The sequence below is a fragment of the Nannobrachium achirus genome (assembly GCF_963921795.1).
Source record: "Nannobrachium achirus genome assembly, chromosome: 11".
In the NCBI taxonomy this organism is placed as follows: Eukaryota; Metazoa; Chordata; class Actinopteri; order Myctophiformes; family Myctophidae; genus Nannobrachium; species Nannobrachium achirus.
Genome location: NC_137820.1, coordinates 3,872,809 through 3,893,769, shown reverse-complemented (window position 1 = coordinate 3,893,769; position 20,961 = coordinate 3,872,809). Strand labels below are relative to the sequence as shown.

The 20,961-nt window shown below is 43.4% G+C and overlaps 1 protein-coding gene across 1 annotated transcript in view; it reads left to right on the top strand.

The window, feature by feature from the left end:
• LOC308293659 (extracellular calcium-sensing receptor-like) overlaps positions 1-19,580 on the top strand; it is a gene marked incomplete at both ends in the record, with an annotated part of 30,358 nt that extends 10,778 nt beyond the window's left edge. The window contains 8 exons of the mRNA XM_080736254.1: positions 10-251; positions 6,572-6,728; positions 7,393-7,666; positions 11,916-12,185; positions 13,316-13,525; positions 16,689-16,916; positions 17,008-17,131; positions 18,676-19,580. Coding sequence (XP_080592380.1) covers positions 10-251; positions 6,572-6,728; positions 7,393-7,666; positions 11,916-12,185; positions 13,316-13,525; positions 16,689-16,916; positions 17,008-17,131; positions 18,676-19,580 — 2,410 coding nt within the window. The remainder of the gene's footprint in view (positions 1-9; positions 252-6,571; positions 6,729-7,392; positions 7,667-11,915; positions 12,186-13,315; positions 13,526-16,688; positions 16,917-17,007; positions 17,132-18,675) is intronic.
• Positions 19,581-20,961: the final 1,381 nt, after the last annotated feature.

The following is a 20,961-nucleotide window of genomic DNA, read 5'->3' as shown; positions in this document are numbered from 1 at the left end:
CCTATCTAGATTTCCTGTAGACACCGGGGCGGTCGCGACGGTGGAACTAACGCCCGCAGCAGGAAATGCTGGCTGGGCTGGTGCTGAGTGGCTGCGAGCACAGAAGGATGATGAGGCTATCCAGGTGGTGACGCGGTGTGTGGAGAGGGGCATCCACCCTACGTTGACAGAGACGAGGAGCTGGACGAAAGAGGCGGCCCAGCTGTTGCGCCAATGGACGAAACTGCGGGTGGAGGGGGGGATATTGTACCGTAATGTGACTGACCCTTACACCCAGGAAGAATATTTACAAGTTGTCTGTCCAGGTTCCAGGAGGAAGGAGGTGTGGAGAGAGATGCATGTGGCTGCGGCACATGCGGGGGTGGACCGGACGCTGGTGCAGCTCCGGCGGCGTTTCTACTGGCAAGGCATGGAGGGGGAGGTACGTCGTTTCCATGAGGGCTGTGTAAACTGTAGCTTACAAAAAACTAGGGTCGAGCCTAGAGCCCCTTTACAACCTTTCGAAGTCTCGTACCCCTTAGAAGTGGTGGCTATTGATTTCCTTACCCTGGGTCGACCTGCCGACACCTGTCAAAATATCCTTGTAGCCACAGATCTATTTACTAAATATAGCTGGGCCATACCCACACGTGATCAAACTGCTCAGACCACTGTTCGGGTGTTATGGACCCATATTATACAGCCGTACGGTTGCCCCGCCCGTTTTCATTCGGACAGAGGCGCTAACTTCGAGTCTGCGCTCATGCAACAGTTATGTAATAATTATGGTATTACTAAGAGCCGTACTACGCCGTATTATCCAGCCGGAAATGGTGGCGTGGAACGCTGTAATCAAACGGTACTTAATTTACTACGCTCGTTGGACACTGATAAGCATGGCCGATGGCCTGAGCATCTGCCTGAGTTGATTCATGCGTATAATAACACTCCTCACAGCGCCACTGGCTATGCCCCGGCGTTTCTAATGTTTGGCCGCCATCTGCGGCGCCCTGTAGACGTGGAACTGGGAGTACAGCCTAGGCAGGACAGATTTGGGGTGGGGGACTGGGTTCAGCATCACCAACGGCGGTTGAATGATGCGTATCGCACCGCAGGGCAAAGGATGGAAAGGATGGCAGAACAGCGCAAGCGCATGTATGACAAGAGGGCGGGTATCCCACCGTTGGTATCCGGAGAGCGAGTGTGGGTGAGAAATCGGAACAGACAGGGGCACGGGAAGTTGGCTTCTTGGTGGGACCCAGAACCCTTTGTTGTACTAGAAACAGTGGGCGAAGCTGGGCTAGTTTATAGGATTCGACCAGAAAAGGGTGGGCGAGATCGAACGGTGCACCGTAATGCCTTGAAAGTCTGTGTAGCGCCTCCAGAGGTGCCCCAGTGTCCCGAACCGACACCCCAGCAGCCAGTCGTGGGGCCGGTGTGGCAGCAGTGTTATGGTTTTTTCCCCGTAGCTCAACGACGTTCAGGGCGGGCTAATTTTGGGCAGCCGCCCGTACGCTACAGCCCTGGTTGAGTTGGTCGCAGGGACTGCTAATGATTTAGTAGGGGGGAGTGTGAGGGGGTGGAAGTAGCGTTATCCTTTTTATTTTTTATTTTCTTTAATAATTGTTTGTTTTTACAATTATTTCCTTTTGTTTGAGCATGTTTTGTATAATTTCTCTAATATGTTTCGTTGTGATAATGCTATATTGCTGTCTCCCTCTAACAACCTCCTCTCTTTCCATGTGTGAGTCTGACTGCGAACTGATAGGATAACTAGACGCCGGTGCTGGCCAATGTATGGGGGACTGACGTCATGACCAGCCAATGGGCGGCTGGCAGAGTGGGAGGCGGCCCTTTAAGAGGAACGCCAGGCTCAGTCTAGGTTGACAAGCAAGGGGCGCAGACGTGTGTGTGGAGCAGGCTGAGGGAAGTGACTCAGGTGGCCGGCTGTGATGAGCAGAGAGACAGGCACAGGCCGAGCCAGGCAGTAACTGAACTGAACCTTATTGAACTAAAGTGCTAGGACCGAGTAGCGCTTTACCTTACAAACCCAGCGGATTCCAGACGGTGATCCGGGTGTCAGCGGTACCAGGCAGGGTCCGGCCATCCAGAGACGAGCGAGAGGGTCCTGACGAGCCGAACCGGCTACCCGGCTAACGAGAGGGGTCGTTGTGACTACTGTGGTGTCGTGTGAACTATTCGCAGCGGCAGGTCACAAGCCTGCCTGCGTGTGAGTATCCAATCCTGTACACCACTGTCACTAAAGTCACTGGCCTAGAGTTGAGCTGTATAGTCGTCACGACAAGGATACTGGCGTATTCTTTGTATTCACAGAACGGTGGACTAAAGACGTAGATGACCAAAGATGAGCTGTGTGCCGCTGTGTGTGCCATCCCACCTGCTGTAGAAGTCACTATTCCCACCTGCTGAAACGATACTCTGCCTATTATTTCATATCTGCTTAGTTATATAACATTTATTCGTCCTTAAATCTGCGCTCCTTGCATTATAATTAATTATCGTAATTATTATACTATTACGATTTGAGGCCTTAACGAGCCGGTACCCTAAACTAAGTGCACTTTAATTGTCACCAAGAACGTTACGATAAGAGAAAGAAGGGGGGTTTGAATTAATGTTTTATTGTTGACAGTGCTCTTATTTTTAGTTTTTAGTTAGTTGGCGCCGTAGGATTTTAGGGTTCCCTTTTATTTTATTATTGTGTTTTTGGCGTGATAGAGGCCGCTGTAACCTAGTAATAAAGATTGTTATACTTTTCTAAACTGTCGTCCTGGTCATTCTCTCCTCATGATTTATATTGCTCTGGTGTTCCGTAAACGAACTTGTGTGTCCCTAAAGGTTGTGCCTTTTGTGCACTTATTTTCCTCTTTAAACGAGGTGGCGTTGTCGGAAACTTATAATTATACAATCTGCTAATGATAATACTTAATAATATACAACAAACCAAAAAGGTGTATTTACAATTATTTATTGGCAAATTCAGTAACAAGGTAATGACAAAGGTACCAGTTTAAACACTGGCGGTTAATGTGAGTTGGGCCACCCTTACACCTGCATGACACTCACATGTTGTTTATTAATTAGAGCAGATCTCCAGTGACTCGTTCCCCTCGTTAAGACGTGACGAAATAATTAACTTTTCAACGTTGCACCTGTTGAGACGGTGTTGCATCATCCCTGGGCCAGATGTCATCAGTGGTAAACACACACACACACGCACACACGCACGCACGCACGCACGCACGCACACACACACACACACACTCACACACTCTCACACTCCCCACTTGGGTAATGGTCTGTTGTTCTGAATGAGCAAAGGTTGGTACTAAGGTACGCTCACACATTTACACCCACAGGACCTCAATGGAAAGATTTCTGTGTCTCTAGGTGAGACACGACCTTTGACACAATCTAAATGTCTCAATAGAAGAGCAGGGAGACACCATACAACCACCCTGATTGTATACGTTATATTGTATTAACATACTCTACCATACAGATTGTATAAGTTATATTGTATTAACATACTCTAACATACAGATTGTATAAGTTATATTGTATTAACATACTCTACCATACAGATTGGACAACATTAAAATGTATTCATTAAAATAAAGTTATTAGTCACATAGTGAGGCTTTAAATAACAAATTGACACCGCATCTTTATGATAGATCATGTATCCAACATAGATTAAAGATTACATATCACTTAACCCCAAAGAAATTGATTTTCTTTTTAATCTAGTGGCTGGAAAGGTGTAATTTTAAAAATGCCATGGAAGATGGCTGCCAGGGGGTTGAAATGGCTTTTATCTCACATACTGTTCAACCTTGAAAGGTGGTTTTGAAGACTCTAAACGCATAGGTTTTTGGGCTCAAGGTATGTGGCTGAATCAGTTAATCATCAGTTAATTTTGAAATTAATTATTTTACTGTAGGTGATCCAGGTCCCATTGATACGTAACGGGGAATAAACACTTTAATAAATGAAACTGAACACAATAAACTGTCAGATTTAATGTAAACATGTTAACATTTTAGGAAACATCAATCTAGAGTCTAGTAGGCCTGTGAAATTACTTAAACCACAAAGTAGTAATCGAGTACCATACCAGCCCATTCTGGGCACTTGCATTGCGTTGCGTTATACAGTCACAATATGCATTGCCATCTTCTGTCTCCTCTGGAAGAAACGTGTTATATAGAATTCAGTAATCTTTTTTACAGCAAATTCTGATTCCGTCTTAATTTGGGTGCCTATTTGTTTTGGTGAATTGGTGCCTTCTGCCTTACCCCTTATGCAAGTTATGCCTAAACTTATTTGCCTTTTTCAGTAGTGCCCGCTGGCCTAATGGTCCATGGCTTTGTATAGCCTGGTGGCGCCGCCGGTTCAGTTCCCAGTCCGGACGACATTTGCCACATGTCACTCCCCGTCTCTCGCCCATTTCCTGTTAGTCTACTATTCAATCAAATAAAGGCATAAAAAGCCCCCCAAAATAGCCGATTGAATAGCCAATATACATCAACATGTTGTGAGCTTGTACAGTAGATTGTCTATTTCAGGGGTGCCCAAAAGGTAGATTGTGATCTACCAGTAGATCACCAAGGGTGTGCAGGTAGACCACATGACATGCCTCTAAAAATATATAATTAAAATATAAAAATAATATGTCAATATGACATCAAGAAGGGCCTGTCAGCTCCCTTCATGGCTTCTCCATCCATCCATCCATCTTCAACCGCTTATCCGGAATCGGGTCGCGGGGGTAACAGCTCCAACTGAGACCTCCAGATTTCCTTATCCTGCGCAACTTCCTCCACTCCCTCTGGGAGTATACCGAGGCGTTCCCAGGCCAGTCTGGAGATATAATCTCTCCATCTGGTCTTTGGTCTGCCACGGGGTCTCCTCCCAGTGGGACGTGCATCGAGGACCTTCCTAGGAAGGCGCTCGGGGGGCATCCGTACTAGATGCCCGAACCACCTAAGCTGACTCCTTTCCAAGTGAAGGAGCAGCGGTTCTACTCCAAGTCTCTCTCGGGTGATTGAACTTCTCACCCTATCTCTAAGGGAGATACCAGCCACCCTTCTGAGAAAACTCATTTCGGCCGCTTGTACCCGAGACCTTATACTTTCGGTCATGACCCACACTTCATGACCATAGGTGAGAGTGGGAACGAAGATTGCTCGAAAGACAGAGAGCTTGCCTTACGGCTCAACTCTTTTTTCTTCACAACAGGCAAACCTCCAATGCAATACTTTGTTCAAGAGTCAGTAGCATTACAAAGAACCCCAAAACCTACCACTTCCATACAGAATGGGATGAAGACATTTCCCCCAGTATTTCCCATTTATTTCCCCCTTACAGTAAGTGTGTTTGTCTAAAATGTAACGCCAGTGCTGCTATTCCAAAGCCTCCCTCAGCTAAAACAGTGTGGATGGGTAGGTCATGTTGAGCTAGTCATTTTAAAAGTAGATCACACGTCAAAAAAGTGTGGGCACCCCTGGTCTATTTTAACTATTTAAAAAAGGCAAAAAGGTTTAGGGATAAGGCACCGGCAAATAGGGCCCTATAGTTCTTTTGAATAACACCAAATGTTTTAGTCTTAGTCATATCAACACCTTGGTCTTTTAAAGTTATACCATGTAACCTTTTTTATAAAACAAATCATAAAATTGTCCTAACTGTTAAATCGCTAAAGTTTTAGAACACCAACAACGTTAATTTCATCCCCTAAAGCCTTCTGTAAATATGTTTTCTATGATTCTGACCGGGGACCGGATTTCGCGGCAAAATTACGTCATCACACTAACCGGCCAATCACAGCGAGGGTTATACACTGCCGGCCAATCACAGCGCATCTTGAAGTGGGGTCGCTATGGCGGCCATATTTGTAGTCGCCCGTGTGTCTCTATACTCAAAAGGTAATTTCGCCTACCAGGCAGGGTGAAGTAGTCCGTTTCTCCGGAATGCCTGAACGCACAGGAACCAGGGACCCCTCCAAAGATAGATCTCGGCGAGGTGGAGGCAGACGCGGGGGTGTGAAGGTACGAAAAACGGCCGAAAGACGCGGACGCGACTGTGGTTTGCTATAGGGCTACTGACCTCTAGTTGAGCATCTTACACAGTATAGCTTTAAACTTTTAGTATTAACAAATCAACAAATTGCCACATTCCTCAAGTTAACCCTACTATAGACAGTAGTACACAGTAGTCCATAACTACTGTAAAAGAGCAGTGGAAATAGAGCCGTTACAGTTAGAGTTTTACTCCAGTAAAACCTTTACTTGAGTTCCAGACTTTTACATCATTACTACATTGCAGTAACGATAGTTTTACTTAAGTAACAACTCTGAGTACTTTTCCCACCACTGCACAATGCCATGCGTTGTCAGAGGCACACAGGGACGGACGGCACGGCATATAAAGCTAAACAACCGACCATGTATTGAGGAGAAGGGAGGGGGTGTTAGACAGAGCAGGACAGTCATGAGGGCTTCTCTAGACACACACCTGCTTTCATACTTGATACTGTTCTCTTCTTCATTCTCTGCTCTGTCTTCCTCAGCTTCCTCTTCCTCCTGTGAGTTACAGGCTCAGTTCAATCTCAACAGCATGTACCAGCCTGGGGACTTGGTTCTGGGAGGCTTGTTTCCCATCCACTTCTCCTACGTCTTCCCCCGGCTGTCCTTCATCTCCCAGCCACAGGACCCCACGTGCTACGGGTGAGTATCACACACACATACACATACACTAGGGGTGGGCAAAAAAAAGAAAGAAAGACGATTCACTTAAATATCGCAATTTCTTTAAGCCACGATATTAAAATCGAATCGTCAAGTTCAGAATTGAGAATATATTTTCTTTCATGTCAGAAAGACTGATTGATGCCCACTCCCATATACGCACGTTTATTTAATTTTTGGTTTTAGGGACAGAAAGCAGGGGCCCTATTCCTGTCCATGCCTAAACCCTTATTTATAAACTCCTTTGCCATTTTTTACTGTTTTGAAAAACATTTTTAAATATTTCAAATAGCTGATCATGTGTCGATGTAGATCGACTATCTCAAGTTTTTCATAATGTTTTTTTTTTTTTCAAAATAGTAAGAAAGGCAAAGAAGAACGGATAAGGGGTAAGGCATGCATGAACATGTACTGTAGCTTCAGAGCTTTTTTCCAGATGACCTGAGAGATCTGGACGGTTCACGATACATCGAACAAGAGCTGAAATAACGATGTGTGTGTCGACGTTGTTTATTTCTACAAAGCTTAAAATGCAAGTTTAAAGTTGCATTCCTGTGTGTGTGTGTGTGTGTGTGTGTGTGTGTGTGCGTGTGTGCGTGCGTGTGTGTGTGTGTGTGTACAGTTTAAACATTGCCATGTTCAGGTGGGCTCAGACCATGGCCTTCGCCGTGGCAGAGATCAACAGAAACCCCAGCCTGCTCCCCAACGTCTCTCTGGGCTATAGGATCTATGACACCTGTTACACGCTTAGAGTGGCCTTCAGCGGGGCGCTGTCATTGGCCAGCGGGAGAGAGGAGCGGTCCCGATTGGACGAGAGCTGCGCCGGCTCTCCCCCTGTGCTGGGCATTGTGGGCGACAGCTGGTCTGCCCAGTCTGTTGCCATCTCCAGTGTGGTAGGGCTGTACAGAGTGCCCATGGTGAGTTGTATGTGTTAATGTGTTTAACTCTGTTCATGTCTTAAGACCGAAATAAAAACTATTCAACAACTTCAATTCAACAGATAAAAAACATGACAAACATAACAGATCTACAAGCTGGAACCGCGGCATGAAGTGGATCTACTACGTTTGATGCTTTTGTGTGATGCTGTAGTATGATTATTTTTAAAAACACAAAAACTTAGAATATGAACATAAGCGTTTCTTGCCCGACAGCAATCATATAAAACATTATGTAATGGTCACATTTAATGTTTTTGTATAGTATAGCATTGTACAGCATTATGTGAATGAACCTGAAAATTGGTCACAATCTACTTTGAAAGTATATCAAGGGGAAGCATTTGAAAAGAGCATATGTCGATGAAATAAAAGGACTGGACTGTGTTCATGTCATATAGACAATACATTATGTTTTTTAAACAGAAGAGCGGAGCCACATCGTTAGGATAGGTAACTATTTTCTTACAAAGGTATTTTGAGCAGATTAGATGGATATGTACTGTACTTGCCCAGACAATATTTCAGTCAATGAGATATGGATAAATTAAACTGTAATAAATGGTTAAGAGGCAAGCCTGATAAACCAAGCCCCCGATTTTTCTGATGATTCCAAGTGATCTCTAAAGCTTGGGTGGTTACTGTACTGTATGTAGTTCTATGTGTTCTTACTGTAGTGTATGTAGTTCTATGTGTTCTTACTGTAGTGTATGTAGTTCTATGTGTTCTTACTGTAGTGTATGTAGTTCTATGTGTTCTTACTGTAGTGTATGTAGTTCTATGTGTTCTTACTGTAGTGTATGTAGTTCTATGTGTTCTTACTGTAGTGTATGTAGTTCTATGTGTTCTTTCCAAGACAGAAAGTTGGAGGATGAAACGTGACTATTTGGTGTGATATTCAGAATGTTTTAGGGATTATAATATTGTTACATTAAACCTTCTGTATGAATCACTGAGATACATACATATCATAATGTTAATAATAATAATCTTTATTGTCCCTGAAGAGAAATTTGTATTCACAAGTCTGTTCAAACACAAAAACAACACATGCCCATATAACAACACAAACATATCACAAAGACAGATCATCAGGTTCCCACTATGCACATAAACCCATACTAGCGAAGGGGGCGAGGCAGTTGGTTTAGCCCTGCAAGGCCCGAATTAATTTCTACTGGCCAAAAAAAATTAAAAAAATTCAGATGGTGTTGTAGGAGTCCTAATCACAGGAAAATGTAATTTAAAAAAATTAATAATGTTTTTGTAAGGTTTTATAGCCATAAATCAAAAAGCATAAATCATGCTCTAATTTGCATATTACAGGCATTTTACTACTGTTTTAGTGAGGAATAGCTTCATTTAAAAAGTGAGAGGTTGTTCGTCCAGACGCTGGAATTTCAACTTCTCTGGGAGGTGTCAATGTCAGCCCCTGTGGGGGGTATTTATATGCAAATATCGTGGCCAATGGCATTGTAATACTAAACAATAGGATTTAATGGTGATGTTAATGTGAAAAAAGAACAGGAAAACTAATTATAACATTTTTTTTAAAATGATTTAAAAAACGTTGCCAAAAAGCTACGCTGGGCCTTGCAGGGTTAGTGCAGCGATGGCTGAGGGGACAAAACTCCTGCTAAACCCAACCTTGTGCCACTTCAGGGTTCTGTATCATCACCCCAATGACATGAGGTGGAAGTAGCGATACAGAGGATGATCAGTGTCATTTATTATTGAGAGTGCTAAGCGTTAAAACAATGTTGAAATAGCCAACACAACACAGTAAAAGATGTTCACGCACAACACAACGCATGTCCTCTGTGTCACAACGTTTATTCAAGGTGTAATCATTGGTCAAAGGTCACTATTGTTGCAGGTGTAAAACTGGGTGAAATTAGTTTTTGTGCAGGTGAAAGGGAAGAAAATGAACCCTAACCCTAACCCTAACCCTAACACATTATCTACATACCGGTATTTACACACATTACCATACAGTATATCTATCTGATGAGGTAAGTACGTGAGGTAAGCAGGGGTCTGCATCATTTCCATACAGGGACAAATGTGTCCGTGGCAAATATGTGTCCTTGTCCGTGGCAGATTTGAGATTTTCTTTTTTTTAAACACCATTTAAATGATCTTATTTTGATCATAAAACCCAACTACTGAATGTCAAGTCTCCAGGTTTTCTTCAGAATATGTTTTTACTACGACACAATGGCATATCAGGAGTCCAAAGTAGTGGTTCTAAAATGTTTCATTTGCAAGGAAGGACCCCCCCTTAACTCAGAGAGGTCCATTTGGTTCCATTTGTACTCTCTGAGTTACAGACCTGCTAGTCATTCAGGGCTAGTTCTTTGTGTTTCTGATAATATTATTGTCCACTCATTTTGTAAGTCTGTGGCAAAATATATATATTTCCACCGCATGCAAGCCAACATGGTGATGATCACGGAGGTAAAACATAAGGCGTGTTAGAGAGAGGTAAATCTAGGGGTATCAGTGAGTGGTGTTTAGCAGAGAGGAGGTAAATCTAGGTGAGAGACAGTGATGTTGAGCTGAGTCACTGGTTTGAGCGAAGCGTGAAGGCCCATCCATACTCCATTGCAGGTGATAACTTAACTCACCAAAGGTGGTTAGAAAACTACAAGAGGACGTCACTGAGCCGCGCTGACAAGGGAGCCGCTGACGGAGACATACAGTATCTCTCTGTTTTTACTAACCGACATAAAGGACATCACCATCACCTTTTAGGTGACCTAAAGTGAAGTATGCGTGGGCCTTAAAGGACCACCTCACATCTGGAACAACCAGATCTTATTTTATTGTTGTTTGGGAGTTATTTTTTGTGTTCAATCTGTGTTTTTAGATATTTTAGTATTTCAGCATGCAACAACTGGTCATATGATGCAAAATGCATCATGGCCAGTTGTCCTAGAAGTGAGGTGGTCCTTTAAGAACAGCCTGGTCAGTCCTCACTCCTCTACCATGCTTTGTTTACAGGGCTAACTTATAATACATAATAATATACATGAAAAGCATTTTACAGAACAGATGTGTGTGTTTTCCAGGTCAGTTACTATGCCATGTGCTCCTGTCTGAGTGACCGGACCAAACACCCTTCCTTCTTCAGAACAGTCATAAGCAACACTGTCCAGGTGAACCTCTAAAGTAGTACAATATCATGTTCTACAGTATATCTTTGACTGGTAACAGTTATTACTGCTGGAGCCTAATGTCTCTGTTGACTGCATCACAAGAGAATCATAGATAGATCGATAGTTTAGATCAGAGTGGTCTAATCAGAGAGTTGTGCCATTGCGGGGTCAGAAACAGCGCTGGTCACGTGGTGGTTCATTGTCACTTTACCCCTCATAGACTTCAATGCATTCTGTAAACTTCCGGTTCATGGTGTGTCACTATACACCAATAGATGTGTGCGTAGAAGACCTGGCCCCATGAAGTGAACGGGAGTGATACGACTCTCTCTGAATGGCTCTGGTTTAGATCATATTATGTCAAACTCGAGGCCCGTGGGTCAAATCAGGCCTGTGAATGAATTATGTTTGGCCTGCGGGATGATATTTAATTACTATTTTAACTGGCCTGCTGGTATATTTGCATGCACCACCATAATAATGCAAGTTTACAGTTTACAGTTTAGGCATTTAGCAGACACTTTTAATCCAAAGTGACTTACAATAAGCAGATAATACATCACTATAATAAACAAGATAATATGTCAGAATATCAGCAACAATATAATATAACAAATGCATAGGAATAACAATCTAGAAAAAAACTAAAAACAATAACATAGGTAGGCCATGCACCTAATCAGTAAAAAAAATAAAAAAATAAAAACGTTTCTAAAACCCTAAAAAAATGCTAACTAGCTTCATGTATGGTCATTGAGTGTTTCAGTAGTGCTATGGGTTTAGGTGGAGTCTGAAGTCCCACAATGCACTGCGAGTGCATTGGTGCGTTGGTGCGTATCGAGGGCCTGCGAGCGCAATCCAGCATCTTCACAATTCATCAGCAGCGGAAGCGTATCGCCTGTGGTCAACTTTCAGCTACCCCAAAAATGTCTATAAACGAAAAGTGAACTCTGAAAACGGGGGTTTTCAAGCCAGTGGAAGGCCAGGTGGGAGGCAGAGTACATGTTTAGATAGACTATATGTGAATAACGTAGTTTAAGCACGTGTCCTTCCATTCTTCATCCAATCAGGTGCAGGCCATGCTCATGATAATGAGAAGGTTCGAGTGGACCTGGTTTGGACTGCTGTACCATGATGATGACTTTGGTCATGATGCCTTCCACATCTTCCAGTCTGAGCTGGCCCAGTCAGGCTGGGGCTGCCTGGCCTACGCTGAGCCTATTCCCCTGGACAGCAACCCGGCCGGACTGCAGAGGATCGTCTCTGTGATGAAGACTTCCACGGCTCGCGTGGTCGCCGTCATCGAAAACGGGATCCGTGCGATTAAACTCATGGACGAGGTTGGGGGTTATGAAATGAGTTATAACTGAAGTGAAGATATCTTTTTATTTTACATTAAAAAATAGGTTTCTATTTAATGGCATTTAGTATTCGGTTCAGATTACCGTGAATGCTCAGTAATTATGTGTTTTTTTAAACTCTCCACACAATAAGCAAATGATCAAACCATTCACACATCTCGTTGCTAAAACCAAATGTTATGTTAATTGCGACCGTAGGTCGCAAATTAGTATGAAAGCCACCAGGTCTTGTCTGTCACTCAAAATCCTGCTTTAATTTGTCACTCTTCTTCCTGTCACTCAAAATCCCTCATTAATTTGTCACTTTTCTGACATGACAATGACATCACAATATAGCTGACCTGTTCAGACATCACATCACCTCATCGCAGCTCAGCAAAAGGATATAGGATATAGCCCCTTATATGGAGATCCCTGATGTCATCAATATCATTCAGAAAAAGGATATAGAATATAGCCTCATATATGGAGATCCCTGGTGTCATCAATATCATCCCAGCTCTCAGCAGAAGGATATAGCTGACCTGTTCTGACATCACAATGATATGATGCTATATCCCGTAGCTGAGCTGGGATGAGGTGTCGTGATGTCTTAAATTCATTCTGTCTTGGCCATTCATTGGCCATTCAGCAGCCCTGGATGTCAGAACAGAAGGTGACAGGTGATGTGCATGTTGTTGCTAGGTGGTGAGGCAGAAGGTGATGTGCATGTTGTTGCTAGGTGGTGAGGCAGAAGGTGATGTGCATGTTGTTGCTAGGTGGTGAGGCAGAAGGTGACAGGTATGTGCATGTTGTTGCTAGGTGGTGAGACATAAGGTGACAGGTATGTGCATGTTGTTGCTAGGTGGTGAGGCAGAAGGTGACAGGTATGTGCATGTTGTTGCTAGGTGGTGAGACAGAAGGTGACAGGTATGTGCATGTTGTTGCTAGGTGGTGAGGCAGAAGGTGACAGGTATGTGCATGTTGTTGCTAGGTGGTGAGGCAGAAGGTGACAGGTATGTGCAATGTGCATGTTGTTGCTAGGTGGTGAGGCAGAAGGTGACAGGTATGTGCATGTTGTTGCTAGGTGGTGAGGCAGAAGGTGACAGGTATGTGCATGTTGTTGCTAGGTGGTGAGGCAGAAGGTGACAGGTCTACAGTGGGTCGCTGGTGTACAGTTCATAGAACACTCCAACGACCACAGTCCTGGTGCCTTCATCCCCTACCTGAGAGGCAGCCTGGGGGTCTCCATCCGGCGTGGAGACATTCCAGGCCTCAAGGACTTCCTGTTGAAAATACGACCCGGAAATGATCCCGACAACAGCCACGAGCATAACTTGGTGAGTGTTTTGATTACTTTGATGTTACAGCTTGTGTACAGATACATAAGAGATACTAGTACCAGTAATACTCCCTAATCGGGAGATAAGCGACGTCAGAAAGCAATCATAGCCAATCAGGAGGGAATATGGGAAATGGGACAGATACATGTTGATGACATGACTTTAGAAATACTGTGTACTGCTTTGTGTGATTTTAGGGCAAAATCTGTAGAAGCATTGTCCAAAAATGTGTTTTGCAAAAATCTGCCTGATGGTGGCGCTAGAAGAGGGCTATGTGAGAAATGAGGGGTGGAGTGAGTTGCCATCCAAGGATTGTGTGTGCAAATGTTGGCATGGATAGGAGCAATGGTGGCCGGAGATATGAGTCTGTGTACAGATACATAAGAGATACTACATAGTATAATTAAAGGGCAGTGCAACACCACACATACAGGTAACTGTAAACTGTTTTGTCAGCATACATAGCTTTACTTTGGCTAGTTGGTTTAAGCATGTGATTGTCCTGGAGAAGAACCTGGAGAAGAACCACAGTCTCTTGACATCATCTGAAAAAAAAAAAAAAAAAAAACTAATTGTTGGGGTGACTAAGATCTGTGATGATTCTGTGAGCTTTGCTCACACAACGTTCATCGTATTCAAGTATGATCACATGTTGGCTCCTTGGCTGTCTGTAGGATGCATTTAGTATTTAAGCTGAAATTCAAATTATAAGCCTTGCTTTTCTTTCTTCAGGTGAGGCAGTTTTGGGAGCACACATTTCAGTGTAAATTTGCACCCCTTCCATCAGAGTGGGTGGATGCTGGTGGAAGGGTGTGTTCTGGACAAGAGGACCTGGGAACAGCAGAAACTAAACTTCTGGATGTGTCTGACCTCAGGGGAGAATATAACGTGTACAAGGCTGTCTATGCTCTGGCCCATGCCGTCCATGATATGTCTCAATGTGTGCCAGGAAGAGGGCCTTTCACTGGGCACAGCTGTGCCAGTTTGAAGACAATACAGCCATGGCAGGTGTGATATTTATAAACAGTTCAGTAGAGTTTCCCGTTGGAATACTGACATACAAGGATGAAACTATTAATACGTTTCTTAAAATGATGTATATTTTACTTTTACTTCTCTTTTTATTTGTTTATTTGTATTTATTTATTATTGTATTGCATGTTATCTATCAATCCATCTTCAACCGCTTATCTAGAGTCGGATCGCAGGAGAGCTCCATCTATTCCCAAGCAACATTAGCCACTTCCGACTGCGGAATCCCAAGGTGCTCCATGACCGATTGTATATGCAATCGTATTCTTAATCGTATATACCGAGAGCTTTGCCTTCTGGCTCAGCTCACCTTTTGACTGCAATACCGCTCCTGCTGCTCCGATTCTCCTGCTGATGTTCCGCTCTGTCCTCCTCTCACTCATAAACAAGACCCCAAAATACTTAAACTTCTTCACCTGGGGAAAAGTGTTGTTCCCTGAAGTGGTGCCATCAGGACCACAAAAAAGAAGCAGTGATGCAAGCCTTAGCTCACCGAACTGAATCTCCATTCACCTCAAGATCCTGTCCATGAATATCACAAACAGGATATATGACAAGGCGCAGCCCAGGGGAGATCAACCCCCACTGAAAATCAATCTACCTTTATTATCCCAAGGGGGAAATTGTCCAGTTGTAGCATAGCATATATATTTACAAAGTTACAGAGAAGTAAGAAAAAAGATAGATAAGAGGAAAAGAAAAAAAATCACACTCGTGTGAACTGAGCGGTGGAGGCTGTGTGTGTGTGTGTGTGCGCGCGCGCGTGTGTGTGTGCCTGGCCTGAAACAGCGCCCCTCCCTTAACATGTGTGGTCAGAAAAGGTACTGCAGGCTACATACAGACACGGACGGACGCATACCCACACACACGGCCACGTATAGGAGACGGTGTGACCACCGCTCAAAAAGCAGTACAGTACCAATAAAGAGAAGGTGCATCAATAGAGGGGGCGAATAATATGTAAGTATATATACATAAAGTGACTTACAAAAAGAGACCGTGACAGTCAATGCTAGTTAGTGCAACAAGTATCTCACTGACATTGTTAAACAAAGCAGAATACTCAGAAACTACCAACACAACCTAATAGTGCAAAGTCAAAAATCAGTGCGAAAAAACTAACAAAAAAAGCAGCTCAGAGAAGAAGAAAAAACTATGGAGCGTGTCACCGCAAGACGCACATGAGCACTCTCCCTGGAAGGTCCTTAGGGGTCAAAGTCAATACAGTCAGTCTAGCTGATTTAGTGCCGAACACAGACACAATTCTCGCTTTGTGTTTAAAGATATTGGATGACCCTTAAAAAGTCCCCCTCTACCCATATTCCCACATCACCTCCCTCAGAACAAAGTTCATATGCCCTCTCCAAATCCACAATACTCCTGTATGCATACTCCAGCATCATTCCTCTTGAATCTGAGGTTCGACTATCAGCCACACCCTCCTTTCCAGTAACTTGGCGTAAAACATCCCATGAAGGCTGATTAATATGAAGCTCCTATAGTTGGCACACACCCTCTGGTCTGCATTTCTAAACAGTGGGACCACCCTGGTCTGCCACTTCTTTGGCACAGTCCCAGACTTCCACACGATGTTGAAAAGACGTGTAAACCAAGACAGGCCCTCAACAGCCAGAGCCTTCAGCATTTCTGGATGGATCACGTCAACCCCTGGGGCTTTGCCACTGGAGTTGCTTAACTGCCTCAGTGACTTCCTCCCGGGAGATTGACGCTGGTCCCCCATCATCGTCCGGCGGATGGGTGGATCTGATCTCATTGGGCTCAGGAGTTCCTAAAAGCTTTCCTTCCACCGCCCGACAACTCCAGTCAGCTCCATGTCTTCACATGTCCAGAACATACAGCCTCTAATCAGCTGATATGATTACAAAATCAATCATTGACCTTCGGCCTAAGATGTTATCCTTGCTCTGGTACCATGTACACTTATGAGTCTCTAGTCTCTATGTTTGAACATGGTGTTTGTTATTGTCAGTCCGTGTCTAGCAGAGAAGACCAATGACAATCCACCACAAAAGATAGTTTATGTGTAAATGCTGTTGAAATACTGCAAGCATGTAGTACTTATGTAAACAGCCCCTGTCTTCATAATTTTGTTCATCACCTTTTCTAGCTTGTGTATTACCTGCAAAAGGTCAACTTTACCACATCAGCTGGTGATCAAGTATCATTTGATGAGAACAGTGAAGCCTTGCCAGTCTGTGATGTCATGAACCTGGTGTGGCTCCCTGATGGAAGCACAAAGGTTCAGAAGGTTGGCTTGTACAAGAAGACAGAATCCGCAGGTGAAGAACTCATCCTGGATGAAGACAAAATCTTCTGGAACTTTGAAACCAACAAGGTGCACTTTGGCTTTCTACCTGATGTTGAGCTCATGATGTGAATGTAATTTGGTTTGGACTGTAACTGACCATTGTTACTTTCCTCTGTAGCCTCCTCGGTTAGTGTGCAGTGAGAGCTGTTCTCCTGGAACCCGTGTGGCCAGAAGAAAAGGAGAACCTGTCTGCTGCTTTGACTGCATTGCTTGTTCTGAGGGAGAGATCAGCAATGAGACTGGTAGGTTTACATTATGTAGTAATGTACAATATATTATTAGGGCCCGAGCACCACACAGTGATGTGAGGTGATATATGCCCTGATGAAGACCCCGAGAGGGTCGAAACATGTCGGCTTTTATTATGACTTGAAATAAAGTACACTGCTTTTACGTCCGTTCCCCTCCTTTTTATTTTTTGAGTGCTCGGATCCTCCTTCTCTTTCTTCAAGTTTTATCCCACTGATCCTGGTAGCACCCGCCACACGTTTTTAACCTTTGCTGGTACCTCCTGAGCACCTAGTTTTTCTTGTTCTCTGGACCCTATTGTAATTGTAAAGATTATTACTATTCTTCTTCCGCTGAATGATTCACATTTTTGAGGTGCCAAACGTACTCCAAAAGTTGCACAACTTTGCATGCACATCACAAGTGGCGAAAAATTACGTATATATATATTTTTTTAAAGGGAATGTGGTCTAATTGCTCAACAGCGCCCCCTACAACTTTTCAACGGTGCAGCCCCACAGCCCCACTATACGGTTTCACCGTACTACATGTACGAAAATCGGTACACACCTGTATCATGTATGGACTCACAAAAAAGTCTCTTGGCGCCACTTCCAAAACCAAATGGGAAGTCAGCCATTTTGACTTCTTTGTGGCGTTTTGACGCATTTTGGGCCGTTTTCACGTGTCACACTTTAACGAACTCCTCTTAGGGGGTTAATCGGATCAACTTCAAATTCGCTCAGCGTACACAAGACACCTTGACGATGAAAACAGGAAGTGCCCCCTCTTCTGATTGGTCGATACTTGATTGTTCCTTTTTTTGGCTATTACTCATCAACCGTTTGTCGTACAGACTTGTGGGTGGTGTCATTTGACTTGTTTCAGAGTCCTTCAGCTTGATTTGTTTAACTTAGCCCCGACCCCTGTTCTGATTGGCCGAAACTTTATTTGGCTTTATCTCGTCAACCGTTTGTCGTACAGACCTTTGGGTGGTGTCATTTGACTTGTTTCAAAGTTCTTCAACTTAATTGGGTTAACTTAGCCCCGCCCCGTCTTCTGATTGGCCGAAACTTTATTTGGCTTTATCTCGTCAACCATTTGTCGAACAGAATTGTGGGTGGTGTCATTTGACATGTTTCAGAGTCCTTCACCTAAATTGGTTTAACGTGGCCCCGCCCCCTCTTCTGATTGGCCAAAACTTTATTTGGCTTTATCTCGTCAACCGTTTGTCATACAGACTTTTGGGTGGTGTCATGTGACTTGTTTCAGAGTCCTTCAGCTTAATTGGTTTAACTTAGCGCCGCCCCATCTTCTGATTGGCCGATATTCAATAGTACCCGTAACTTTTCAACCGTTTGTCGTACAACCTTGTGGGTGGTGTCAGTTGACTTGTTTCCTTGTCCTTAATTGGTGTAACTTAGCCCTGCACCCTCTTCTGATTGGCTGCTGCCCATGGTGACCTTGGTAAAGCTGCGAGGGCCCGGTCATCGCTGCTTGCAGCTTTAATCTTTAGGTTGATTCTTGTCTGCCAATTTAACCTTCTCTTCTTTGTTAGACTCTACAGAGTGCACCAGTTGTCCAGAGGACTTCTGGTCCAGTCCCCAGCGTGACCACTGTGTCCCTAAGAAGGTGGAGTTCCTCTCCTACCACGAGCCCTTGGGAATCTCTTTGACAACAATCTCATTGACAGGCACACTTATCAGTGCCATTGTCCTGGGAATCTTCATCTATTATCGAGACACACCCATGGTGCGCGCCAACAACTCAGAACTCAGCTTCCAACTTCTAATGTCACTGAAACTATGTTTCTTGTGTTCTCTTCTGTTCATTGGACGTCCCAGACTGTGGACTTGTCAGCTGAGACATGCAGTGTTTGGGATCACGTTTGTTCTTTCTGTGAGTTGTATCTTGGTAAAGACTATGGTGGTGTTGGCCGTGTTCAAGGCCTCCAAACCTGGAGGTTCAGACATTATGAGGTTTTTCGGTGCAATACAGCAGAGAGGAACAGTTCTGGCTCTGACTTCCATTCAGGCAATTGTCTGTATCGTATGGCTGGTTTCGGCCTCACCAACTCCTCATAAAAACACTCAATACAAGAGTGATAAGATAGTCTATGAGTGTGCAGTGGGATCAACAGTTGGTTTTGCAGTGTTGTTGGGTTATATTGGTTTACTGGCTCTCCTCAGTTTCCTTTTAGCTTTTATGGCAAGGAATCTTCCAGACAACTTCAACGAAGCCAAGTTGATCACTTTCAGCATGTTGATCTTCTGTGCCGTGTGGATAGCCTTCATCCCAGCATATATCAGCTCTCCAGGCAAATATGCAGATGTAGTGGAGGTGTTTGCTATTTTAGCATCTAGTTTTGGCCTTTTGGTGGCGCTGTTTGGACCAAAGTGTTATATAATCCTTTTGAAACCTGAGAGAAACACTAAGAAGTCAATCATGGGTCGAGGTCAATGATAATAATATCTGTGTGTATTTTTATAACAATGTATTTATAACTATGGATATAATGCTAATCAGGTTGTTAGTAATATATTCAGTTTTTTTAAAGTAAATCAGAAATGCAAACATCTTTATCTTTATCTATAATCTTTATTAAAGGAAGTTGTTGAAAGATTGATTAGCCTTAAAGACGATATGTTTGGTGATTTTAGACCTACTGTAGATTAGAAAGAATTGCACCTCTTCATTCTCTGTGTGTGGGTCAAAGAACTACAGCTATGTAAGAGGTACATTATGTATAGATTTTAAATTGGCAAATATGCTGTTATAGCATTTTCCCAGCTTTGTGTGATATTTTTCATGGTCAAAAGACAATATTCTCTGCATGAAGATTTCAGTACAATCCATCAGACGTCTGTGGTTGATTCACAACGCTGCTGCTTGACTCTTTACTAATACCGAGAAACACATGCTACAGTTGGTCTATAACGCTTTAAATGGTTTGGGGCCAAAACATGTTTCTGATATTGTGCTGACGCTGATATCATAAACCAACAAGATCTCAGTTCATCTTGGATAACGATTCTGCTTTCTGTTCTAAAACCATAAATAAACGTCTTGAAGCAGCATTTAGTTTTTATTCACCATAAAACTGCTGCCACTCTCACACTTTTTTCTTTTAAAACACAAGACCTTTCTTGTTGCCACTGCTCAGAGGGAGGGATACACTGATTGATTGATTGCATATGTTAGCAGTTTGCAAATAGTCGGGGATCCACATGCCCAAAAGCTCAAGGAATAGGGTTGAACCTGTGATTTTCTGCCGCACTTTTTATTTCTGTTTTATCTATTAGTTTGGTCATTAAGGTCCACAGAATGAGAGGCCTGCTCTGCCGGAAACATCGCGAAAGAAAGTTACGGCCATTTGTATATTCACTGTCCCATTGATTCCACTAGAAATATTTAAAAAAGAAAATAAATCTGCTTTAAATAGCATGTGAGGGGTCAAACTAGGGGTTCTTCATCATTCTGAATCCATTGCAAGCATTTGTTTTGCATGAAAAACATTCCTTGGGCAAAATTTTGGCCCCCAAACACTGTGAAAAGTCATCACTTTTTTTCCACTTTTCACAGTTTTGGATGGCCAACATTTTGCCCAAGGAATGTTTTTCATGCAAAACAAATGCTTGCAATGGATTCGGAATGATGAAGAACCCCTAGTTTGACCCCTCACATGCTATTTAAAGCAGATTTATTTTCTTTTTTAAATATTTCTAGTGGAGTCAATGGGACAGTGAATATACAAATGGCCATAACTTTTTTTCGCGAAGTTTCCGGCAGAGCAGGCCTCTCATTCTGTGGACCTTAATGACCAAACTAATAGATAAAACAGAAA